Genomic DNA, 27,962 nt, shown 5'->3' with positions numbered 1-27,962 from the left:
TAAATCAGCAAATCAAGAAAAGCAAGAAAATGAACTCTTGGCAATAGAGGCTGCTGGGAACTGATACTTTGTTATGCAACAATCTGTTGCATTTACGCTGAGGAAAGATTGAAAAGGTAAATTAACTTTTCAAAGTAAAAAAAAAAAAAAAAAGTTATTTTAGTATGTACTTCAGCTCTGATCCCTGAAACATATATTCTAAAACAGACAGTATACTATAGCTCTTGTGCTAAATTTCCTACTTAGAATACTCAAGTCCCTATTTTTCTGTTTCCCTGTGGAGAAATGATAGTGGGCATTCAATTTATTCCACCATGAGACATACAACTCTTAAGTTACATGTTATCAAAGCAGTCTCCATAAATTCTCAGTGCCTTAAAAATAAATAGAACTTAAGGTAAACAAAGATCTCTTAAATAGCAGCAATCATATATGGAAAGAAACAAATCAGACACCAAAAAGGGAAACTTTTATCCATTAAAAAAATCTTATTTGTTTTAGAGAAAAAAAAAGGCAAGCTACAGATTTGGGGAAAATAGTTGTAATAAATACAGCTATCAAGAGACTCATCAGAATAAAGAATTTTTACAAAGTAAATGACAGAAAAAAAATAACCAATTTTTAAGAATGGGTAAATGACTCGAATGGGCACTTCACAAAAAGGGATATCCAAATGTCTAATAAATGTATGGAAAAATGTTCTATAACACTACCAGAAAACTGCAAATTAAAATCACGATTCACTAGAATGGTCAAAATTTTAAAAGATGGGTGACAGATGTATGGGCAAAGACTAGAGCTCTCACCCATGGCTAGAAGGAATATAGGTACAATGACTTTAGAAAACCACTTGACAGTATCTACTAAAGCTAGAAATTCTACTCCTAAGTATCTGCCCCAAGAAAATTAGTGTATGCCCACCAAAAAACATACAGGGATAGTCTCTAATTTTTTCAAGTAGCCAAAAGCAAACAAACCAACCAAAAAACTCCTAAAGGTATATTATCAAGACACTGAAGTAACTTACAGAAATCTCAAAAGACATTATGTTAACTGAAGCAGACATATGTACACAAAAGAAGGCATGCTATATGATTCCATTTAAATGATGTTCAAGAACTGGTAAAACTACCTCATGGTGACAGACGTCAGGGTAGGTAGCAGAGGGGAGACGGATACTGGTTGGAAAGGGCCAGGCACAAGGATCAACATTCTGGGTATTGGGAAAGTTCTATACCTTGATGTGGGTGGTGGTAAGACAAATATATTTTTAAGGTTAATGTACTTGACACACTTAATTGAATGTATTTGATGACCTAATAAAGAAGTAAAATGAGCCAATTCTAATTAAGAATTTTTTTACACTGTAAAAGATGAGATGCTCTACCATAAAGAGAATAACACACACACTGAGGTTTAGTTTGTCTCTTGTCTCAGGAGGGTACAAACCATAGGACTTCACTTAATTGCTCCAGTCTAGGTAGCTTCACAATCCAATTTGTGATAGTGATAAGACTGAATGTAAGGTGTAAGTGTCTGATTTGGATGCTAGAAACATTCTCCTTAGAGCAGCACAGACTTAGAGGATTTATTTCTCCCTGGGTCCACTGAACTACCTGGTTTTACGATTATTTTTTATATAGTTACAATATTATGAACATATTGATTTAAAATTTTCTGAATTTACCTACTGACCAAACAGGAAATAATCAGTTACAAAACAGAAAAGAATTACTATAAGGTTGATAATGTAAAGTGACTAATAGACATTAGATGGTGAAAGAGATAAAGGCAAAGGATACTATAGAGGTACCAATTTCCTCCTTATGACCCCAGGTACCCTATGGGTCACAAAGAGGAAATTTAGGCCCTAAACAACTGCATGAAAAAAACCAACCAACTACTAGGACGAATACAGGTAGACTGACATTTATTTGGTTACAAATGATACATAATTCAGAGAAATAATTTTCATTAATCTTAGGAAAGCACCAAGGACAAATATAGTGACAAGGAAAAAGTTCTCAAAGTATACTGTTATCTCCATGACTACAGAAGTACAGCCCATTGTCTATGCAGGGAAACCCCACTTAGCCTTAATGGTATTATAGCACAAATCTCTGAAGTATACAATATTGACATATGTTTATGAAAACAAGGGAGAAAATATACTTCCAGTGACTTATTCAAAGATGCATGCCCATTAAATACCAGTTGCTAAGGAATAATTTTTAAAAAAGGAATAAATAAAGCCACTGAATTACCACTACTGAGAATTTAAGAATCTAAGAAACACTGAGAAGTCAGTGAATAAATACTTTCAGTGTAATACTTCCAAGTTTAGCGCTACACATCCTGAACAGAAATAAACAAAGAATTCAGACAACATAATTACGAGACCTGAGGTCACACTTCTTATAGCTTAAGAAAGAATACAGGCAAGAATATGGGCAATTATACAAGTGAATGGTAAACAAAATATGGAGGGGCTAAGGAGGTCACGGGATGCCTGACCAAACCAAAGTTAAAATCTAAACTGAGGCCTGAAGAATGACCAGATGAAGACAATTCAAGAGTAAAATTGGAAGACAGTATTGTAGGTGAGAAAGCCAGGAGGCAGTAGAGAAAAAAAGTAAACTCAAACCAAGCCAAATGCAAATAAAACACATAGTATTTTCAAGAAACCAAATTATACCTTGCTGGAATAGAGAATCTGAGAAGAGATAAAGCAAAAAATAAAGCTGTACAGGCAAGCAATGCAGGACAATGGAAGCCATCTGCAAAGAACTAGAAGATGATAAAACTAAATACAGTATAAGGTAATCATTTAAGAGCCAGTTGTAGATTTCTAGCTAAGAGATGATGGCTTAGATGAGGTTAATGGCAGTAGGAACAGAAAAAAATAGATGGATTTATGGATAATGAGGATGTGGATTTGACAGAATTTGGTGCAAGGATGATTGTGGAGGTGCCTATTCGGCAGAGGGATACATAGGTATCAAGCTCAAAAGAGAAATCTGATTTGGAGATTTCCAAAGACTGCCTAGGGAAAGTATACAAAGTAAGAAGAAATAGGGGGTTGGATAGAACCCCAAGGAGCAATATTTTAGGAAGAGGCAGAAAAAAAGATGATTTTGCAAAGTCAGCTGGAGATCTGGCGTGGGTGTAAGGTAGGAGCCACAGAAGTGGGAAGCTGGGGTGAAGGGTATTTTACAGGAAATAAGTATATTAGGGAAATGAAATGACAGTGATTCTCAAACTTAAGTACATCAGAGCCACACCAGGAGAGCTTGTTGTTCAGATTGTTGGGATCCACCTCCAGAGTTTCTGATTCAGTTAAGTCTGGGATGGGGCCTGAGAATGTGTATTCTTTTTTTTTTTTTTGAGACGGAGTTTCACTCTTGTTACCCAGGCTGGAGTGCAATGGCGCGATCTCGGCTCACCGCAACCTCCACCTCCTGGGTTCAGGCAATTCTCCTGCCTCAGCCTCCTGAGTAGCTGGGATTATAGGCACGCGCCACCATGCCCAGCTAATTTTTGTATTTTTAGTAGAGACGGGGTTTCACCATGTTGACCAGGATGGTCTCGATCTCTTGACCTTGTGATCCACCCGCCTCGGCCTCCCAAAGTGCTGGGATTACAGGCTTGAGCCACCGCGCCCGGCCTGAGAATGTGTATTCTTAACAAGTTCCTAGGTGATGGTGATCTAGGGGCTATACACAGGGGCACTGAAATCACCTCGAATGACAGCAAGCCTTGGGAAAAAACAAAACAAAACACAGTGAGTTAAGTGTTAGCACTGTGAATATCCAAAGTACTGAAACTATTGGATGTAAGGCCAAAGAAGAGATAAATTTTTATAACTTGCCAAATTACATTCCAAAAATCTTCTGACAGTTTATATTCCTATTATACTATATTCTTACTCACATTAGACATTACCAAATCCTGCTTTACCAATCTGAAATGCTAAAACAAATTTTAGAGTGATGCTGACTTACACTTATTAAACTAGGCATGATAGCTTATGTTTATGGCCATTTACATTTCTTTCACTATTAACTGCTTTTTCATAGAATTATCTTCTTTCTACTGATTTCTTAAAGCCCTGTGATATTGAAAAAAATTAATCACATTTGTTTCATGTGTTGGAAGTTTTCATTCATTTCCAATCTACTCTTCCCCCAAATAAAACCTTACCCAGAAATCCATTATATAAGATGGATATAATAACAAGTTCCTCTGGCTGAACCCACAGGAAGAAGTCCTACGACAGAGTTCCTGAGTACTCTCAGGAAAGTTATGGCTTCATTGTACACAGTTTAAAAAATGTTTACCACACTGTCAGGACAGCGTCCTTATAACACCTAAGTAACTGAAGAAGTTGTTAAACCTGCCTGGCAGTGACACATCCATAGATAAACTCCAATCAGTTTCTTTGATTTACAAAGATGTTGTAAGTATCTAATAGGACATAAATCAGTATTATGGAATCCATGGGGGGTATAATCAAGAACTTTCCTCACTATTCTCCATTTTCTATTGATGTCTGAACTCACAGCAATTTGATTTCCACTTTCACCATTGTAGTAAAGTTGCTGTTATAATAGGGAAATCCAATGGTCTCATCAATGCTGTTCTCTTTCACATGTGTGCACGAAGTGATACCATTAGTAACCTCTTTTGCTCAAATTCTCTACTTCCTGGTTCCTGTATTATTTTCATAAACCATCACCTAAATATCTTTCAGTGACTCCGCCTCCTCTCCTAATGTCCCCTTGTCTAAGATGTCAGTCTTCCTTTGTCTTTCTATAAGTAATGGCTTCCTTTGCCATTATTTTAACTGTTTTTTGAATTCTAAAACTGAAGGTTACTAGTTTCTACCTAATGGATCACATTAAAAATTGCAGATCCATGTACATAAGCTAATTATTCAAAAGAAAAAAAAAGAAAAATTGCAGATCCATATTGGAGATTTTTCATACCTTAAACCAATCCATCTCTAAATTCTGTTTCTACTCGCTCCCCATTAGAAAACCGACACACTATCATCTTTAAAGACTGGAACATTATCATCCATAGAAGACAGTAATGGCTGGGCGCGGTGGCTCACGCCTGTAATCCCAGCACTTTGGGAGGCCAGAGATGGGTAGATCACCTGAGGTCAGGAGTTTGAGACCAGCCTGGCCAACATGGTGAAACCCCATCTCTACCAAAAATACAAAATTACAGGCATGTGGTAGCACATACCCGTAATCCCAGCTACTTGTGAGGCTGAGACAGGAAAATTGCTTGAGCCTGGGAGGGGGAGGTTGCAGTGAGGTGAGATTGCGCCATTGCACTCCAGCCTGGGCAACAAGAGTGAAATTTTGTCTTTAAAAAAAAAAAAAAAAAAAAAAAGGCCGGGCGCGGTGGCTCAAGCCTGTAATCCCAGCACTTTGGGAGGCCGAGGCGGGTGGATCACGAGGTCAAGAGATCGAGACCATCCTGGTCAACATGGTGAAACCCCGTCTCTACTAAAAATACAAAACATTAGCTGGGCATGGTGGCGCGTGCCTGTAATCCCAGCTACTCAGGAGGATGAGGCAGGAGAATTGCCTGAACCCAGGAGGCGGAGGTTGCGGTAAGCCAAGATCGCGCCATTGCACTCCACCCTGGGTAACAAGAGCGAAACTCTGTCTCAAAAAAAAAAAACAGACAACGACTGTAAAAACCAAGACTCATAGCCCAAATGCCTCTTTACTCTAAACCAAGCTTGTCCAGCCTGAGGCCCAGGATGGTTTTAAATGCAGCGCAACAGAATTCTGTAAACCTTCTTAAAGCATAATGAAACTCTTTTCGCGATTTTTTTTTTTAAGCTCACCAATTATCATTAGTGCTAGTGTATTTTATGTGTAGCCCAAGACAATTCTTCTTCTTCCAACGTGGCCCAGGGAAGCCAAATGATTAGACACCCCTGTCTAAACCATCCACCACTACACTACCAAAGTACTGTTTTTAAAATGCAAATCTCATCATATTAAAACATTCTATGACAACATTCATTATAAACTGTCAAAATTTTCATCCTCATCTGTCATAACCTCCTACTCTGCTCTAGCCAGCACAGAATACTTAACAGAGAAGTACATGACCTATTTCTAAAACACTGACATTCTTTCTTTAACCAATATTACCCTCCACTCCCTCAATCTCAGTTTTTACTATTTTTCCCAAAGTCTCCCTAAACTCTTCAAGTAGAACAATCTGCTTCTTTCTCAGTATTTTATACATATCTTTATATACAAAACATAAATTGTTGCATTGTAGTTATTTATTATTGTGAATCTCCTGGGGGAAGGCACTATATCTTAATTTTTTGTTCTCCTGTACATATGTGCTAATAAGTAGGTTCTCAGTAAATGTTTGTCAAATGGATAAAGGATATAGCGACCTTTATTAATGAAATATACTGAGGAAACTGTATTAATGGAACTGGCATAGTGATGAAAGAATAGAAGAAACAAGAAAGCATCAGAGGCCAAGATAAAGACAAATTGAAGAATGGTGGTACTTCAAGATGATACATGGCTTATTTGTGCTAGCCTAAAACAATAATGGAAATAAGATTTACTAAAAAAGATAACCAGTATTAACACAGAACTGATAACAGTAAATATGTTCCAAATAAATCAAAGGAGATGGAGATTAAGGAGGTTTGAAATCACTGAGTCTTATAAACTGTGCTGGTCAAGTAAATTTATGGCATTACTAGATTAAGAAATGTACTCATTAAAGCCCATGGCTTTTAATTCTATTACCTCAAATTCCAGTGCTTAAATACAGGCATGCCTTTCTGTATAGACAACTATCCATGACTGATTACACAAATTGCTTGTGGATCATTCAGGCCCTCAATCTGTTTATCCTCCTGGAGTGATGTCAATTAGGTAACCTGAGGTTATGAAATCAGCACTAACCCAGGAATTAAGCAAATTGGGATTTTTATCTTGGGCTCCGGAACTAATAACTCTGCTTCTTTCTCCAAGTCTCTTTCCCTCTTCAAAAGAGAACTTTTCAATAAACAAGACTGATGGACTGCTAGCTAGATTAACAAAGAAAAAAGAAAGAGAAGACACAAATAAGTGCAATCAGAAACAAGAAAGGTGACATTACAGTGGATCCCATGGAAATACAAAAGATCCTCAGAGACTGTTAGAATACTTCCATGCATATAAACTGGAATATCTAGAGGAAATGGATAAATTCCTGGAAACACACAACCCCTCAAGACTGTATCAGGAAGAAATCAAAATTCTCAGTGGACCAATATCAAGCTCCAAAACTGAATCAGCAATTTAAAAACCTATCAACCAAAAAGACTCCTGGACCATGTGGCGTTACAGCCAAATTCTATCAGATATACAGGTAGAGTTGGTCCAATCCTAATGAAACTTACCAAAAAATTAAGGAGAAGAGAATCCTCCCTAACACACTTTCTACAAAACAAGCATCACTCTGATAAAATCTGTCAAAGACACAACAAAAAAAGAGAAAACTACAGGCCAACATTCCTGATGAACATAGAACAAAAATCTTCAACAAAATACTAGGAAACCGAATCTAGTAGCATATCAAAAAGTTGATTCAACACAATCAACTGGGCTTTATTTTTGGGATACAGGGCTGATTCAACACATGCAAACCAATAAATGTAATTCACCACATAAACAGAATTAAAAACAAAAACTGTATGATAATCTCAAAGGACACAGAAAAAGCTTTCAATAAAATCCCACATCTCTTCACGATAAAAACATCAACAAACTAGGCTTTGACATAGGTTGGAACATATCTCAAAATAATAAGAGCCATCTATGACAAACCCAAAGCCAACATCATACTTAACAGGCAAAGTCTGGAAGCATTCCACTTAAGAAAGGAATGACCCACACTTACTCACCAGACCTATAGTACTGAAGTTTTGGCCAGAGCGATCAGGCAAGACAAAGATAAAAACGTATCCAAATAGGAAAAGAAGTCAAATTATCAGTCTTCACTGATGATGATTTTATATGTAGAAATAACTTTAAAGACTCTACCAGAAGGCTCCCAGAACTGACAAAACAACATCAGTAAAGTTTCAGGATACAAAATCAATGTACAAAATTCAGTAACATTTAATATATACGACTAACATTCAAGGAGACAGCCAAATTAAAAATGCAATCCTGTTGATAATAGCCACACTCACATAAAAAAATACTTAGGAATACATCTAACCAAGGAGATAAAAGATCTCTACAAGAAGAACTACCAAACACTGCTGAAAGAAATCACAGACAACAAAAACAAATAGGAAAACATTCCATGCTTATGAACTGGATGAATCAATATCATTAAAATGGCCACAATGCCCAAAGCAATATGTAGATTCATAATTATTCCTTATCAAACCACCAATGTCATTTTTCACGAAAGCAGAAAAAAAAATTCTAAAATTCATATGGAACCAAAAAAGAGCCCAAATACCCAAAGCCATCCTAAACAAAAGAACAAAGCAGAAGTACCACATTATTCAACTTCAAACTGTACTACAAGGTATGGTAAACAAAACAGCATGGTACCTGATATGAAAACAATCACACACCAATGGAAAAGGATACAGAACCCAAAGCTAAAGCCACAAAACTGCAACCATCTGATTTTCAACAAAGTCAACAATAACAAGCAATGGCTAAAGGACTGTCTATTCAATAAATGACTGTTGGGATAACTAGCTAGCCACGTGCAGAAGAATGAAACTAGACCCCTTTATCTTTCACCATATATAAAAATTAACCAAAGGAATTAAGACTTAAAAGTAAGATTCTCAAATCTATAATCTTAGAAAAAAATCTAGGAAATACAATTCTGGACATCAGCCTTGGCAAAGAATTTATAACTAAGTCCCCAAAAACAACCACAACAAAGGCAAATATAGGTGGGACTTAATTAAACTAATGAGCTTCTATACTGCTAAAGAAACTATTAACAGAGTAAACAGACAACCTACAGAATGGGAGAAAATATTCACAAATTATGCATCCAACAAGGGTTTCATATCCAGGATCTATAAAGAATTTAATCAAACAAGCAAAAACCAAATAACTCCATTAAAAAATGGGCAGGCTGCTTTGTCTATGAAGTAGCCATTTCTTTGTTTCTTTAATTCTCTAATAAACTTGCTTTCACTAAAAAAAAAAAACAGAAGGAAAAAGGCAAAGTATATGCCAAGATATTTCTCAAGAACACAAACATGCAGCCAATGGGTAAAAAAAATACTCAACACCACTAATCATTGGAGAAATGCAAATCAACACCATAATGATATACCGTACCATCTCACACCAGTCATAATGGCTATTACTAAAAAGTAAAAAAAAAAATTTAAGCAAAAAAATAACGTGTGTTGGTGAGATTGCAGGGAAAATGAATCGTTCTACTAAAAAAGACACATACACATGGACTAGTGTGTTCACTGTGGCATTATTCACAATAGTAAACACATGAAATCAATCTAGTTGCCCATCAACAGTAGACTGGATAAAGAAAATGTGGTACATGTACACCATGGAATACTATACAGTCATAAAAAAAAAGAGCACAATCATGTCCTTTGCGCAATACAAATGCAGCCAGAGGTCATCATCCTAAATGAATTAACATAGAAATAGAAAGCTCAGTACCACACGTTCTTATTTATAAGTGGAAGCTAAACAGTGAGTACACATGAACATAAAGCTGGGAATAAAAGACAGTGGGGGCTATTAGAGTGGGTAGGGTGGGAGGGCAAGAGTGAAAAACTACCTATCAGGTACTGTGCTCACTACCTAGGTGATGGAATCATTTGTACACCAAACATCACGGACAAGGAATTTACCCATGTAACAAGCCTGCACATGTACACTTGAACCTAAAAGTTCAAAGAAAAAAAAGAAAGAACCTTTCACAAGAAGAGTTGTTAGCTGAAAGCCTCCAGCTGGAGGGTGTCTGAAATCAGCAGCAGTATTCCAGCAAAGACCATGATTCCCTGGGTAGTACAGCCAACGACTAAGCATACCAAGGGTACTTGGCTTGGCTCTTTATACTTATTGAGGTATTCCTCTTTGGGCACTCTACGCACTGAAGTTCCCCCACAGGGCTGCAAAAGATTCTCACAGCTGTATCTTACAAAGTCTCTTCCTATTGAATCTTCCTTCTTTTCTTTAACAGATGCCAGGCCTACATCGATATTTATCTGTTCCTGCTGTTTACCTTGCACAGATGCTATTCCACAATGAGTCAGTTTCACTTTTTTTCTATCTTGGGATCTGCTTCAAAGAGCACCTCAACTAACACATGCATAGATTCTAATCTCCAGTTCCAAGGTTTATCAAAATCTAGTTACCAAGCATTTCTAAGAATAGTGATCAGGCATTTAATCAAGTTACAAATGGGCTTTTGGACTACTATGAGGGAATGTAAAGAGTTTCTTCAGACTTTGAGAAATTTCACTTCCTTTGAGGTGCTAAGTAAAAATTAATTTGGTTTAACCAACTAACCAATATTCACATGCAGAATCTATCGAAAATACTTACATAACTGTGTTGTCATCCACTAAGATATCACAACCATGAGCAGGACACGAAATAGTCTGAAAAAGATTGAAATTTAAACTGTCTTCATTCAACAAATATTTAATGAATGCTTACCATTGCCAGGCACTTTGCTAGGTTCTCAGAATACCTTAATGTTTACAGGATCTCAATCCTTCCCTTTCCACTTAAAGGAAATATGTGTGAGAGTTACTTTATCACCATAAAGTAACTAGAATTGCTAAACTAATAATTGGTTTTTAAACACAAAACTTTAAACGCAAAAGCGTGCAACAAGTTTAACTTAACAAATACCAATACTGACGCCGGCTGACAAAACGTTACCTGGATTGGCTCCTTAACTGGAACGCCACCTTGCCTATTATCTTTAGTTGTCTGAATCTAGAAAAATGTTCCCCATGCAATTCATATTCCACAAAGCTTTACCTGTTTTTATTTGTGCAAGGGTCTAAACACTAGGAAATTCAACAAAAACTGAAAAACAACTTGGTATCTTTACCTGACCCATGCCTTCTTCCATTATTTTGGTAGTTAAATATTCACTCCAGCATTGCATACAAAACTTATGTCCACATTCAAGGCCAGTGAAATACTGTTAAGAAAAATAAAACGTGAATTTAACAAAGACATTCTCAGAAAAATCACTATAAACAATGACTCAGTGGGGCTTGATAAGGTTACATTTCTTACAGTGGCCAATTTTACAATAGATGGGCTCCTAAAATGAACTTTTTGTGGTGAAATATAGACATCAATACTCTGAACACACGTTTTAGGAAAGGTGGGCAACAATGTTTGTATTAAATGTAAGAAGATAGACCAATGAGCATATGGAAGAATGCTCAGTATCATTCGGCATCGTGGAAATGCAAACCAAAACCACCATGAAGGCTGGGCAACATGGCAAAACTCTGTCTCTACAAAAAATACAAAAATTAGCCGGGCGCGGTGGCTCAAGCCTGTAATCCCAGCACTGTGGGAGGCCAAGGCGGGTGGATCACGAGGTCAAGAGATCGAGACCATCCTGGTCAACATGGTGAAACCCCGTCTCTACTAAAAAAAAAAACTACAAAAAAATTAGCTGGGCATGGTGGCGCGTGCCTGTAATCCCAGCTACTCAGGAGGCTGAGGCAGGAGAATTGCCTGAACCCGGGAGGCGGAGGTTGCAGTGAGCCGAGATCGTGCCATTGCACTCCAGCCTGGGTAACAAGAGCGAAACTCTGTCTCAAAAAAAAAAAAAGAAAAAAAAAAAATACAAAAATTAGTCAGCCATGATGATGCATATTTGAGTCTGGAAGGCAGAGACTGTAGTGAGCTGAGACAGCACTCCAGCCTGGGTAATAGGGTGAGACCGTGTCTCAAACAAAACAAAATAAAGCAACACCTCACAATGAGATAACATTTCACACTCACCAATTACAGCTATAAATAAAAAGAGAGACAAAGCAGGGCAAGGTGGCTCATGTCTGTAATCCCAGCACTTTGGGAGGCTAAGGGGGGAGAACCGCTGGAGACTAGGAGTTCAAGACCAGCCTGGCAACATAGTGAAATTCTGTCTCCACAAAAAATTAAGAAATCAGGCAGGTGTGGTGGCACATGCCTGTAATCCCAGCTACTCAGTGGGGCTGAGGTAGGAAGATCACATGAACCTAAGTGGTCAAGCCTGCAGTGAGCTGTTATCACACCATTGCACTCCAGACTGGGCAAAGTGAGGCTCTGTTTTGGCGGGAAAAAAAAAAAGACATAATATTAATAACAAGTGTTGGTGAGGATGTAGAAAAATTGGAGCCTTCATACACTATCAATGGAAATGTAAAATGGTATAGTAACTTTGGAAACAATCAGGTAGTTCCTCAAAATATTAAACATAGAGTAACTACAGGAGCCAGCAATTCTTATCCTAGGTATATACTCTAAAGAAATTAAAACATATATCCACACAAAAACTTGTACAAAAGTGTTCTTTTTTTTCTTCTTCTTCTTCTTCTTCTTTTTTTTTTTTTTTAAAGACAGGGTTTCACCATGTTGGTCAGGCTGGTCTTGAACTCCCAACCTCAGGTGATCCGCCTGCCTTGGGCTCCAAAGTGCTTGGATTACAGGCATGAGCCACCACGCTTGGCCCAAGTGTTCATTATAGCATTACTCATAACAGCCAAAAAATGAAAACAATCCAGATGTCCATCAACTGATGAAAAAAACACTTCTTCCATATAATTTCCATAAATCACATATTATTCAGCCATAAAAGGCAACAAACCCACCCGGGAGGTGGAGGTTGCAGTTAGCCAAGAACGCATCACTGCACTCCAGCCTGAGTGACAGAGTGGGAACTCCATCCTAAAAAAACAACAACAAAAAATCCAATAGATTTCTCATGTAGTACCACACTGGTACATATGTGGGTTTGTCCCTTTATAGAAAGGTACCACAATTTTATTTATAGTCTACTATTAATGAACCTTTACACTGCCTTTTTTTCCCCCCACTACTGCATTAACTATATAAACATCTTTGTGTTTATCAAATTATACATGCTACAATATGGACAAACATTGTTTTCAAGGTTCTTATCACTTGCATAGTGAAATTTCTTACAAAAGAGTGAAAATAAGCCAGTCACAAAAGATCACATATTGTTTGATTCTTTTATATGAAAAGTCCAGAACATGTATATCCATTGACAAAAAAAACAAAAAAAAACAACAAAAAAAAAAACAGATGAGCAGTTACCTTAGGAGCTGGTGGACTTGAGAGGAATTAGGGGCTAAATTTAAAACGGTATGGAGTTAGCTGGGTATGGTGTCTCACACCTGTAATCCCATCACTTTGTGAGGCTGAGGTGAGCAGATCACAAGGTCAGGAATTCAAGACCAGCCTGCCAACATAGTGAAATCCCGTCTCTACTAAAAATACAAAAACTTAGTTGGGCATGGTGGTGCACACCTGTAGTCCCAACTACTCAGGAGGCTGAGGCAGGAGAATTGTTTAAAATGGGTAGGCGGAGGTTGCAGTGAGCTGAGATTGCACCACTGTACTCCAGCCTGATGACAGTGTGAGGCTTCACCTCAGGGGGGAAAGGAAAAAAAAAAAAAAAAAAAAAAGGGTATGGACTTTCTCCTGGGGGGTTTATAAAAATGTTTTTAAAATTGTGGTGATGGTGCATAACTCTGTGAATATACAAAAAGCCACTTTAAATGGGTGAACTGGGTAAGGTATTGATCGACTTATGACCTATGCAACTTACGACCATTCGACTTTACAACCACAATCGCTAGCCACGACTGCTCCGCGTCTGGCAGCGCAAACGTTGCCCAGCTGGGCATACGACAGTGCAGACCAGCTTCCGGTAGCACTACCATCTCCGCGTGCACCATTTCAACTGTGCATATAGCCTACTCAACTTACGACAAAATCGTGTTACGACCGGTCTGCCGGTCCCAAACGTGGTCGTAAGTCAAGCACTAGCTGTATAAATTATATCTCAATAAACCCTTTATGAAAAGATTTATTCAGAATAGCTAAGAATAACAGTAACACTTTGTTCATTAGATGATCTGGAGGATTATGTCTTTTAAAAAGATTCAAATAATGGTTACCTTATTTTAAATAACATTTTGCAATAATTTACTACTAAATTATTTTTAATTGAATAAGTTATATAGGGTTACGGTTAAAAACAATTTTTAACAGTACAAGTTCAGAGTTTATTTGGCTCACGCCTGTAATCCCAGTACTATGAGAGGCCGAGGTGGGCGAATCACTTGCGGACAGGAGTTCAAGACCGGCCTGGCCAACATAGCGAAACCCTGTCTCTACTAAAAATACAAAAATTAGCCAGGTATGGTGGTGAAGCGGGTGTATCACTTGAGGTCAGGAGTTCAAGACCAGCCTGGACAACATGGCAAAACCCCATCTCTACTATAAATACAAAACTTAGCCAGATGTGGTTGTACCTGTAGTAGCAGCTACTTGGGAGGCTGAGGAGGGGGAATCGATTGAACCCAGGAGGCAGAGGTTGCAGAGATCCCACCATTGCACTCCAGCCTGGGTGACAGAGAGTCTGTCTCAAAAAAAGAAAAATAGGCCTCCCTCACTCCCAACCTTATTGCTCATTTCCTCTACCCAGAGGCAACTGCTATTTCCAATTTCTTACATATTCTTCCAGAGGGGTTCAAATGTGTACGTACGTACGTACGTACACACACACACACACACACACAGAGAGTAATAGTACCACCTATTCTCTTCTGTACCTTGTTGTTTCTGTTTAAAAAAAAAATCCAAATAGCTGTGGTGGCTCAGGCCTGTAATCCTGGCACTTTGGGAGGCCAATGTGGGCAAATCATTTGAGGTCAAGAATTCAAGACAAGCCTGGCCAACAAGGTGAAACCCTGCATCTACTAAAAATACATAAAATTAGCTGGGCGCAGTGGCGGATGCCTGTCATCCCAGCTACTCAGAAGGCTGAGACAGGAGAACCCCTTCAACTCGGGAGGCAGAGGTTGCAGTGAGCCGAGATTGTGCCACTGTACTCCAGCCTGGCGCCTGGCGACAGAGTGAGACTCTGTCTCAAAAAAAAAAAAAAATCCAATAGATTTCTCATGTATGGATGTGTGGGTTTGCACTCCAGCCTGGCGCCTGGTGACAGAGTAAGACTGTCTTAAAAAAAAAATCCAATAGATTTCTCATGTGGTACCACATTGGTACATGTGTGGGTTTGCCCCTTTATAGAAGGGTACTACAACTTTATTTACAGTCTACTATTAATGAACCTTTACACTGCCTTTTTTTCCTACTACACTACTACACTGACTACATAAACATCTTTGTGAGCTTAAGAATCTATCTAAGATAAATCTGTATAAGTGACATTAGAATAAATATACTTTTATAATCTAATAGCTATCATCAGGCTCCCCTGCAAAGAAATTGTCATCATTTATACTGTGCAAGAGTACTTGGTTTCTCATGCCCATGATAATGTAGTATATTATCGAACTCCTTGATCTTTGCCAATCTAATAGGTGAAAAACGCAATAACTTCATTAGTTTTGATTTGAATTTCTTTTATTATGAAGTTTTAATATTTCAAAAAAGATTCTACATTGTGTATTTCTTTTCCTGTATACTCTCTTCATATATTTTGCCGACTTTGCCTGTGGGTTTTTTACTTATTTATGGGAACTTTTTATTTATTTAGGAAATGGGTCATTTCTAAGTAGGGGATCTCTTTTCTCCCACTTTCAATTCATAGTGTTCATATTTTGTTGCCATACAAAAGCTCCTTATTCATACACAGTGAAACTTATCACCGTTTAAATTTATGGCTTGTGAATTCATTAACTTTGATTTATGAAGCTAGGTAGGAAGTTTCTATTCCATAGGGCTACCAAGTTCCTTCGACACCGTGTATCAAATAATCCACCTTATTTGAAATGCCTCCTCTATAATACACTAAATTCTCCTCATGACTCTATCCTGTTCCATTGTTCTGCCTATTCTTATATTTGGTAGGACTAGTCCTCACTCAGCTCTCCCCTGTCAATCTAATCTTCTTTTCCAATATTTTCCTATTTCTTCTATCTCAAATATTCAAGTCATCCTATTACCTTTTTTATTTTTTCCTGAGACAAAGTCTCACTCTGTCGCCAGGTGCCAGGCTGGAGTGCAATGGCGCGATCTCAACTCACTGCAACCTCCCCCTCCTGGGTTCAAGCAATTCTCCTGCCTCAGCTTCCTGCGTAGCTGAAACTACAGGCACGCACCACCACACCCAGCTAATTTTTGTATTTTTTAGTAGAGATGGGGTTTCACCATGTCTCTACTAAAAAAGGATGGTCTCAATCTTCGACCTTGTGATAGTCTGCCTCAGCCTCCCAAAGTGCTGGCATTACAGGCATGAGCCACTGCGCCTGGCTCCATCTATTATCTCATTATTTGAAGTTTTCTTCATAGCAATCTTTCACATTTTTTATCAAATTTATTCCAAGATCTTTTATTCTTTTTGCAGCTCTTATAAAGGGTATCTTAAAATTCCCTTAGACTTTTCATTTAGCCATTATGTGACATGTACTTATAAAATTTCTGATGTTACTTCTGATATTAGATAAAAACATCTGGTTAGGATAGAAATTCTATATAAGGCATTATCAGCTATATTTTCTAAATGCATAGACAAAGACACAAAAAGAAATGTATGAGAGGGTTGGGCGCTGTGGCTCATGCCTGTAATCCCAGCAGTTTGAGAGGCCGAGGCAGGTGGATCACAAGGTCAGGAGTTCAAGACCAGTATGGCCAACATGGTGAAACCCCGTCTCTACTAAAAATACAAAAATTAGCTCAGCCTGGCACGCCTATAATCCCAGCTACTCGGGAAGCTGAAGCTGGTGAATCACTTGAACCCGGGAGACGTTGTAGTGGGTCAAGATTGAGCCGCCGCACTCCAGCATGAGCAACAGAGACTCTGTCACATTAAAAAAAAAAAAAAAAAAAAAAGTGTATCAGAGCCCTGCAATTAGTTTTACTGAAAGAATGACGTGTAAAATGTACAGCAAGCTTAAAGGGAGAGTCTATTATCATTACTCCCCAACAGAGAAGGAGATTTGGTGCTAACTTGTTACATCACTAATGGAGACTCTGACTTTTAAGGCTATTAAAGGAAGGGGTATTGTGTAAAAAAAACAAATACAGTAAATAAATCAGCAACTCCAGAATGTTTTATTCAAAACTTAAAAACATGTACATATGCTTATATGCTTCATTCTTTTTTCAAGTAAGAATCCTTAAGAGAGATCGATGGTCACAAATGGTTACTAAGTGATCACTTTAAGACTCAACCTTTGTGACTTCTAGTCTAGAGCTCATTTTAAGATAAAAAGATAGAAGATAAAAAGAGATTCTTTTATAGTTCATAAATGTAATGATTATTTGCACTCGTGTCAGATTTACCTCTCTCATCCTTGTTACAACTTCAGCACATAGATAAAAGCTTTTTATTCTTTAAAAGCTTCTTTTAAAATAGCTTTTCTAATTAGATAAGATTAAACAAGTTAGAAATAAATCGTACACACGTCTAAAGATAAAGCAAAAAAATAAGAACACCAAAAAACAAAACACAAATTTGTGGTCTAAAGATACATATTCATTGTGCTCTAAAGGAACATGCTATTACCACAGATATCTTCCTGTCTATCTCACTTCGCTTTCCCTCTTCCTCCTCTGATACATTCGTTCCCTTATAACCTTGAGCTCACCTACATGGCTCCCTGGGCTTTCCCCTGTCCCAGGGGATCATATTATCTATTCATTAAACTTATCCCTGTTTAAATCACAAATACATCTGATCAAGAATGAGTACATGATAAATACATGAAATATTATCTACAAAAAAAATTAATGGACTTAAAGAAACTAAAAAATGCACTCTTAAAGGTTGCGTTTATCAGGATCACTTTACATAACAGCAACTAATGTCAAATAGCAGTAAGAAAATTAAGAATAATTTTTCTTCTCTAAGAAGTTGTCCATATAACCTCTCAAGTTGAAGCCCCTTTGTTTACAAAAATTGAGTAAATGGGTAGGGTGGGGTGGCTCACGCCTATAATCCCAGCACTTTGGGAGGCTGAGGCAGGCGAATCACAAGGTCAGGAGTTCCAGGCCAGCCTGGCCAACATGGTGAAACCCTGTCTCTACTAAAAATACAAAAATTAGCTGAGCACAGTGGCGTGTGTCTATAATCTCAGCTACTCGGGAGGCTGAGGCAGGAGAACTGCTTGAACCAGGACCTGGGAGGCGGAGGTTGCAGTGAGCTGAGATTATGCCATTGCATTCCAACCTGTGCAACAGAGCAAGACTCCATCTCAAAAAAAAAAAAAAAAAGGCAAAGGATCTAGAGATTAGTTCCCTTGTGTGTAGAATGAAATGTGTTAAAAGGAATAGAGTTGGACCTAGATATTTTCAAGCAGTGGTTCCAACAGCACCAAGATTCCAAAGAGGGGCTTCAGAGGTGAGGTATGGAAGGGTGGACCACCCTTCCTCACAATTTCAGCTGCCTATATCTACTTCACATATCTTATTCTTAGAAAATAAAAATTATTGGCCAGGCGTGGTGGCTCACACCTGTAATCCAAGCACTTTGGAGGTCAAGGCAGGCGGATCACCTGAGTTCGGGAGTTCAAGACCAGCCTGACCAACATGGTGAAACCCCGTCTTTATAATAAAAAAAGAAAAGAAAAATTATTTACTTCTTGAAAATGAGACACTGGCTGGGTGCGATGGCTCACGCTTGTAATTCCAGCACTTTGGGAGGCCAAGGCAGGTGGATCACCTGAGATCAGGTGTTCAAGACCAGCCTGGACAACATGGTGAAACTTCATCTCTACTAAAAATACAAAAATTAGCCGGACGTGGTGGCGGGCACCTATAATCCGAGCTACTCAGAAGGGTGAGGCAGGAGAATCTCTTGAAACTGGGAGGCAGAGGCTGCAATGAGCCGAGATTGTACCACTGCACTCCAGCCTGGGTGACACCGCAAGACTCCATCTCAAAAAACAAAACAAACAAAACAAAAAACAATCAAGCTACATTTCCTATTGCAGTGGTGGCGAAGTACAGCTATCATCTTAACTACTTTTACCGAAAACATTACTATAAAATGAGTAACTGTTGCCAGGGTTAAAAAATTTCTGAATTAGTCACAACACAGTTGGGAAGGAATGGGGTGGACAGTGCAACCTATGAATTTACAAAGTGCTCCAATGTCTGAGGACATTGTTTTTAAAGAAGAAGCCACTCAGGATAGTTATCTCCAAAGTGTTGTAAACTAAGCTACCAAAAGCACTTATTTTAAAATGTGCATGTGACACTGCAATAAGCAAAAATTGCTTTCTGGAAGGATAAAGACACTGACAATACAAATGCTTGGTGAGTAGTACAAGTAAAATGTGGGTGTTATACAATGTAAGTAAAGAACTCATCCAATTAATAAAGCTTCATGAAGAATTTCAGGTGACATTTATTTCCAAAACCGAAGAGGTTAAAATTATCCTGTATTAGTCTAAAAATTATGAGAAAAGACATCCTAGTTTTGTGATGATACTTTTCAGAACACTTAGCAGTTTCCATATTGCTTTAACTCACTTGCCAACCTATGCTGTTCCTTTTGCTATCTTGTCCTATCACTTGCATAGGGAAATTTCTTATAAAACAGTATACATTTATTGCTTCCATTTCTTTTCCCACCTTCAAGTCAGTAACTCTTTAGCCCATCAAGTCTGGTTTCCCATCCTACCCCATTCCTTAAAATAACTTCATTTCAAATTGACTTTTTAAGACTTTTCTCTGAATCTTTTAGCACTGTTTACCATTCCCCAAATTCTGAAAGTACATTCTCTCTTCCTTGGGCTTCTGTATTGCTACATTTTCCTGGTTAGCCTAACGACCATGCCTTCAAATGTTAGTTCAGATTTCTATGAATTTCTGTTGTAAGTCCTGCCTGATCAAAACCAAAAACTGGGTTAGATATCCCTCCAACACATTCCCATCATATTGCATCTTTTTATTTGTCCTCTCAAAGCACTTAACCATTCTTTCTGAATAAGTCATCTTACTACTTATCTACCCAACTAACCTGCAAATTATTTGAAGTTGGAATTATGTATTCATTCTCCTATGTTTCTTAGAATAGTGCCTAGTGTGTTCAATGAACAGTAGGTTCTCCATCATCAGTTACAAGTACAAAACAAATACACTGTAAATCTCAAATCATGATTTTGAATTCTAGTTGAGACTGTTAGACAATACAAAAACAGTGAGAAGGTTATAATGAATATTTGTAAGCAGCTAGCTTCAGTACTCGACTAAGAGTTAAGATTAAAATTAAGAAGGAACTGGCTATGATACAGCAGGAAGAAAAACACCAAGAAGTAAGGAAACCTTGTATAACCAGGGACAAATTATTTAGGTCTCAGTATTACCTCACGGAAACATTTAAACTATAAGCACTATATAATGTCAACTGGCAAAGAGAATCTGTTAAAGACAATAAAATAGTTAAAACATGAATTTAATATGTTTTAACAGTAGTAATGATTTTTTATTGTGATTTAAGGTAAGAGAAATGATACAATTCTCAGGTTGGAAGAAAATTAAAAGAATATCTTATTCAACTCACCAGAAAGAAAAAGAAACCGCTGGGCACGGTGGCTCACGCCTATAATCCCAGCATTTTGGGACGCCAAGATGGGTGAATCACCTTAGGTCAGGAGTTCAAGACAAGCCTGGCTAACATGGTGAAACCCCCATCTCTACTAAAAATACAAAAATTAGCCAGGCATGGTGGCAGGCACCTGTAGTCCCAGCTACTTGGGAAGCTGAAACAGAACAATCCCTTGAATTCGAGAAGCAGAGGTTGCAGTGAGCCAAGACTGCGCCATTGCACTCCAGCCCGGGCAACAAAAGCAAAACTCTGCCTTGGGTAAAAAAGAAAAGGAGGGCAGGGTGGGGCGGGGAGAGGAGAGGAGAGGAGGGGAGGGGAAACTGGAGGAGCACAGTGGCTCACACCTATGATGCCAGCACTTTCAGAGGCCAGGTGGGTGGACTGCTTCAGCCCAGAGAAGTACAGACCAGCCTGGGCAACACAGTAAAATCCTATCTCTACAAAAAAAGCAGCAAAATCAGCCAGACATGGTGGCATGTGCCTGTGGTCCCAGCTACTTGGGAGGCTGAGGCGGAAGGATCGCTTGAGCCCAGGAGTTTGAGGCTGCAGTAATCACACCACTGCACTCCAGCCTGGACAACAGAGCAAGACTGTCTCAAAAGAAAGAAAAGAAAGAAAAATCCAGTGAGATTAAATGGCTTAACTCCCCCTAAATTTCATGTTAGAGTTATTATCAGAACTTGAGAATTTAAAAATTCAGTATACCACTTTACCTACTAAATAACTGATCATTCTATTTAAGATTACTTTTCTTTTAAAACTTTTCTCATCATTTGTATGTGAACAAATTAACTCCCCACAAATGGACCCTAGAGATACACATTTGCAACTCTAAGATAAACAACAGAAATCCTTCAATATAAATATAGTATTAGCCAGGCTTGATGGTACACATCTATAGTTCCAGCTACTTGGGAAGCTGAGGGAGGAGGATCACTTGAGCCCAAGAGTTTCATGGATGCTGTAGTACACTATGACTGTGCCTGTGAATAGTATGACACTCCAGCCTGGGTACCAGAGTGAGATCCCATCAATCAATCATTAAAATAATGGTGTCAAAGACTTGGTATATAGTATTTACTAGAAAGAGCTGCTTAACTATTAAAGCAGAGGATATGAACAAGATGGTTATAATTATCATAGAACTGTTTCTTAGATATCTTAAGACTTTTTTTTTTTTTTTTTTTTTGAGACAAGAGTTTCACTGTGTCACCCAGACTGGAGTGTGGTGGCGCGATCTCAGCTCACTGCAACCTCCACCTCCTGGGTTCAAACGATTCTCCTGCTTCAGCCTCCCAAGTAGCTGGGACTACAGGCACCTGCCACCACGCCTGGCTAATCTTTTTTGTATTTTTAGTAGAGATGGGTTTTCACCAGTTGGCCAGGCTGGTCTTGAACTCCTGACATAGTGATCCGCCCACCTTTGCATCCCAAACTGCTGGGGTTACAGGCGTGAGCCACTGCGCCCAGCCTTAAGACATCTTAAGACTAAATTTCCTTAGTAAACACTCAAATAAATCATCAAGTAAGTAAATCATCTCAGTTCAATAAATTTTATTTTATATTTTGAGATGGACTCTCTCTCTGCCGCCCTGGCTGGAGTGAAGTGGCACCATGTCAGCTCACTGCAATCTCTGCCTTCCAGGCTCAAGCAATTCTCATGTCTCAACCTCCTAAGTAGCATTACACCCAGCAATTTTTTTTGTATTTTTAGTTGAGACAGGTTTTCGCCACATTGGCCAAAATGGTCTCAAACTTCTGGCCTCAAGTGACCCACCTGCCTTCGCCTCCCAAAGTACTGGGATTATAGGAATGAGCCACTGAGCCTAGCTTCAGTTTAATAAATTTTTAGGAAGGATATTTGTACTTAAGGGATTAGCATCAGTTTTTTGGTTCTCTTCCTATATCACTGGTTCTGCTCCAACTCTGTCCCCACATGCCACATTTAACAATCTCCATCTGAATGGTTTTATCTAAGTGAAAATCTTATGTTGTGAAGAATTCTAAGAGTTCCCTAGCAAATAGTATTAAAGATATTTTATAAGTGCTTCTGGATATTAAAAAAAAACACTTAAAGTTTAAATCTATTTTAATTTGGATGAGAAACAATTCTACTCGCTGCCTACCTATTACACAATTCTCCCCATGGTGATAAACTACAGAAAGATTTATGTCTATACTGACAACTTGGACACGTTGCTGCTTTAAAAAACAAATGGGGGTTGGAGGTTGGAGGAGCCAAGCTCTTATTCTTTTTCTTCCTTTCCTCATTCTGAATATATTGATAGGCTATAGCTTATAAGTTACTATTCTCAGACCCACAGATTTTCCTTTGTTTAAATAATGGAAGTTGATTTACCCTCTTAAATACAAAGTCAGCACTAGCCTTAAACTACCAGATACTCACCGAGTTGGGGTAGTTCAAGTAGCAGATCTGACAAGGCATATCCTGTGCTGACGACCTTGTATTCATCTGGCGTGTTCGAGACTTTTTACTTGGATTAATTACATGACACTCAGCAAAGAGCTTCTCCAGGTTTCCATCAAAGTACCTGCATTATTTAAACAGAAAGGGTAAGAGTCGAGCAATTGCACACTTTTAAGAGCTCTCCAAAAAACCTGATTTTCTATAGGGAAAAGCAAGAAGCTTAATTTAAATAAAACAAGATAACCTTTGTACTCAGAGGAAATAAAAACTATGTGTGTGTATATATATATATATATGCATATATATATATTGCAAGCAGAAAAAACTCAGTCTACTCTCATATATATGAGTTTTTATATACATATATATATATGTATACATATAATGAGTAAAGACTGGGTTTTTGCTGCCTTTAAAAAAAAAAAAAAAAAAAAACTTTGTTTTTAAATAATTGAATCCTGGGAGGTTAAACTATCAGTATTTTAACAGTACTACAACTAAAACTTAAGGATTAAAACTTAAACAGTAAGTTGTACTGTTGCTAGGGTTACCTATGAAGAGTAATATTTTACATGGCTAGGCTGTATTTTATACAAATGAATTCATTTTCTTAATAATTTTAATTAAAGCAATTTAAACATATTAGCTTTAGTAAAGCATTTATTTTACCTCACAAATCATCTTAAAAATGAAATTATTATATGTTTCATTCTACGTAACAGGTTTGCTTTCTAAACATGCTTTTGAAATATTTTTAATTTACTGAGAAAGGAGAAGGAATAAAACAAAAAAGTATATCTTCAAACATTTTGTATCAAATAAATTACACCTTTGCTTTTCATAAAATATGTATCTAAATATAGAGTAGTTCAACATCTAAGATATCAGGCATATAATATGCCAAATACTATCTAGAGTTTTAACTAAATAGCAAACCTCTTAACAGAAGACAGTAGTGAGAAGCAGACCTCAACTTAGCACAATGTTTCCCATTAATTCAGATGACATGTGGTCCCTGGCCTCCTGAAATAGCTTACTATTCTAAAGGGAAAAGCAATAGATTCTATAAAATCAACATAACCAGCAAAAATATTAATGCACAATCTGGTCAATTACTTTTTGGCTTGTAAATCCAGGTTTCAATAACTGTAATACTCTTTATACACAAACAGGAGATTTTCCATTTTAAAAGTAATCAATACTCAAGAAATTTCCAATATTTGTAATGAAGGTCTTGTTTAGGCTTTATGTCAAACGCTACTATATCTTACTGTGCCTCCAGAAAAATCATTCAGATGAGAACAAACCATATCACTTCTTTCAAGACTAATAAATATCTTTATAAATACTTTGACAATAACATATTTCAATAAAATAATCATATTATCAATTGAAATGCAAACACATTATAAAAAGGAGGACTATCAGAAAGTTAAAGTTATCAGGAACTCACACAAATAGAAAGTTAATGTCTCCGATGATTCAGATAATGAGAATATATCTACAGCAGGAAATCAAATGCTTTCCTACAAATTCTATCTCTGAGAAAACACAGACCAGGCAAGGTGGCTTATGCCTGTAATCTCAGCACTTTGGGAGGCCAAAGTGGGTGGATCACTTGAAGTCAGGAGTTCAAGACCAGCCTGGCCAACACTGGGCGTGGTGGTGGGTGCCTGTAATCCCAGCCACTCAGGAGGCTGAGGCATGAGAACCACTTGAACCCAGGAGGCAAGGTTGCAGTGAGCTAAGATGGTGTCACTGCACTCCAGCCTGGACGACAGAACGAGACTCTCAAATTAAAAAAAAAAAAAAAAAAAAACAAAAACAAAAAAACCCAAGTTTTACCTGAAAAACTGAAAGCATAAGAGACTAACACTAAATATAAATTCATAAACCAGCTAAACACCTTGTTTTATAAATGCTCACAAGACGAGACAAACTTCTGTAATCCCAAATCAACATGGAACTAACGACTCTCATTCTTTGGTTAACATTCTAGACAGCATTCTATGCATATACAGCCACACAGACATGCGTCCATAACTTCATATAAGTAACACCCTAGTCCAGATTTATAACCTGCTTTCTTCACTAGACAATATTTAACAGATATCTGTCATTAAATGTACACATTTTTCATTTTTGCACAATATTCCACTCTAGTTATTTACTATAATATACCTAACCAACCAACCTAACCAACGTTATTTTCAGAAGGACATTTACATGTGCCACATATAAGCAATCCTAGATTACAATCTTGGCCCATCAAATGGGAGAAAATAATCTAGACTTAACTTTAATTTATTTTATTTATTTATTTATTTATTTATTAGTGAAGGTGAACACTTAATTCCTTATTAAATTCAGTGCGTAAAGAGGAAGAGTAACCCTTTGTTTCACGGGCTGCTTTCTTTCCCTAATTTCTTTCTTGTCTTTGAACCTTCTTTAATGGTGTTTAATTACCACTTTAAAATATTTATGTAGGCACATTTATCATGCTACCCCACTGTGATTTCTGCAGTTCATACCATACTTTAAAAGACCTCTACATCCAAAGATTTTTTTAATGAAAATTCATTAATGATTTAGATCTCACCTTTAAATTGTTTCCATCAAAACTGTTGATTCATTTAGAATTTATTTTTGCATAATAAGGAGTAAAGCTGAGATTTCATTTCATTTCAATTCAAAAATCTGATCATTTACTGAAGGGTGTTTCATATGCTGGAAACACTTTTTCCCACCTTTAGGTTCCAGCTTACCCCCGACTACCTCAAATAAGTGATCTCTGACAGCTTCTCACTCCCACCCCTATTAGATAAGGTTCCCCTGAATTACATCCTGTTGTTACTCTGTAGTCCTTTGCAGCACTTACAACATTACTAACTGTAATTACTCTTTATGCTTGCTCTGCTAGAATGTAAACCCCATGAGGACTATTGTATTATTCCTGGAGCTCTAATGTCTACAGGCATGTTATAAGCACTTAGTTTCTTCTTAAACAGTGACTCACTACCTCTCTCCACGGATCTGTTTGCCATATACCAAAATTTCATATTTAGACAAGTTTATTCCTGGACTCTCCCTTCTAGTCCACTAACTTGCCTGCTCTTGTAGTTGTTGATTAATTCTCAATTATTTGACAAAGATCCTTTTATCATTCTTCTCTTACAGAATTTTCTCTGCTATTCTTTCATATTTGTTTCTTCAAGTTAATCAAGTAAGTAGTATCACTGTTTACTTTTCAAGTAAGTATAATCACTGTTAAATTTTTGTTTTTAATCCTGCTGGAACTTTTACTACAATTATATCAAGAGTAAACTGACTGAAAGAACGGACTCTATAATACTGTCTTCCTAGCCAAGAACAAAGTATCTTTCAATTTACTTAACTCCAATTCCTATTCAGTTTCTCAATAGTTCTATAACTTTTTTTCACTATGTGGATCTTGCACATCTTTCAGTTAACTTTATTCTCAGGTATTTTTAAGTTATTTTACTGTCAATCTGAATTCCTCTGCTTTAGATAGCATGTACTGGTGTTCGTAGCATTTTTTAAAATAGCGTATATTGAAGTTTATAGCTTTAAAAAAAAAAAAAAAAAGGTAGGGTCTCATTATGTTGCCCAGGCTGGTAAGCGGCAACTTTTCACAGGTGCAATAACAGCATAATACAGCCTTGAACTCTTGGGCTCAAGGGATACCCCTGCCTCAGCTTCTTGAGTACCTGGGACTATAGGTACACACCACTACACGTGGCTTGGAGTTTATAGCTTTTGATCCATTCTAGAAGCCACCAAATGAACTTTCAAATACTGCTAAATATCTGAAATAAAGTATGAGTGGGAAGCTAAGAACCCACTCATATTCTTGGGGTCAGTAGGCCTAGAAATCTTTTTTTTTTTAATCAAAGTTTCATGTATTTGTTCTGATCTGTATTTATTACATGGTCCTTTTACCCCGACTCCACAAGGATTATTTGGAAATTACTAAAATCTAATTTAGTTTTACTAGGAATTGCCTATGTAATTAATACATAAATACATTTCTTAATTTATGAATCTTAAATAATACATCAATCATCCCTATGATTTTGGTTGGAAGTTCCTAAAGCTCTTCCCAGTTGATTATAATTTTATATAATTTTTCCACTAAGTACATTGTTTTTGTATTATGTTGCCTTTTTTTCAAAAATGATAACTGCTTTTTGTTTCATAAACTTGATCACTTCCAATTACATAGACATAATTCTAATGTTTAAATGTATTCAAATGCTTACTTTGGCCAAAATTCTTTCCCTCCTGAGTATTCATATAGAGACAGTGTTCTATTTTCTTGTTACCTATTGTTACTGAGAAATTCTGTGGCCAAAATAATTTTCTGATTTTATTCTTTACTCTGGAACTTCAGTGGTTCCACTAGGCTTTATTCTAAGCATTTAACTTTCTCTTTTGAACTGTCATTTGAATATTAATTACCTCAAGATCCTTTAGTTGTTAAGTACAGTATGTGCTTTATCTGCATCCAGTCTCTTAAATTGTCCTCCATGTCTACCATTTGGCTACTTACTTCTTCGTCCTTTTCCTGTCTTCCAGACCTATTTTCTGTAATACCTGCTCTATTTCTTTCTGCTATCAATGTGGTTTCAAATTCTACAAGACCATTATTGATCCTTTCGTTTTTTTGGTCAGTTTCCTTTTC

General features: G+C 37.4%; 1 protein-coding gene across 1 annotated transcript in view; it reads right to left on the bottom strand.

Annotated features, from left to right (window-relative positions):
- ARIH1 (ariadne RBR E3 ubiquitin protein ligase 1) overlaps window positions 1-27,962 on the bottom strand; it is a 122,767-nt gene that overhangs the window by 33,171 nt on the left and 61,634 nt on the right. The window contains exons 3-5 of the mRNA XM_032244734.1: window positions 23,240-23,384; window positions 11,116-11,208; window positions 10,599-10,654 (exon numbers count right to left, since the gene is read on the bottom strand). Of these exons, the coding sequence (XP_032100625.1) occupies window positions 10,599-10,654; window positions 11,116-11,208; window positions 23,240-23,384 (294 nt within the window). The remainder of the gene's footprint in view (window positions 1-10,598; window positions 10,655-11,115; window positions 11,209-23,239; window positions 23,385-27,962) is intronic.

Source organism: Sapajus apella, unplaced genomic scaffold (genome assembly GCF_009761245.1).
Source record: "Sapajus apella isolate SASKATOON/1434 unplaced genomic scaffold, GSC_monkey_1.0 scaffold55, whole genome shotgun sequence".
Taxonomy (NCBI): Eukaryota; Metazoa; Chordata; class Mammalia; order Primates; family Cebidae; genus Sapajus; species Sapajus apella.
Note: the sequence above shows the minus strand (reverse complement) of the source record. Positions and strands in the feature narration are given on the sequence as shown.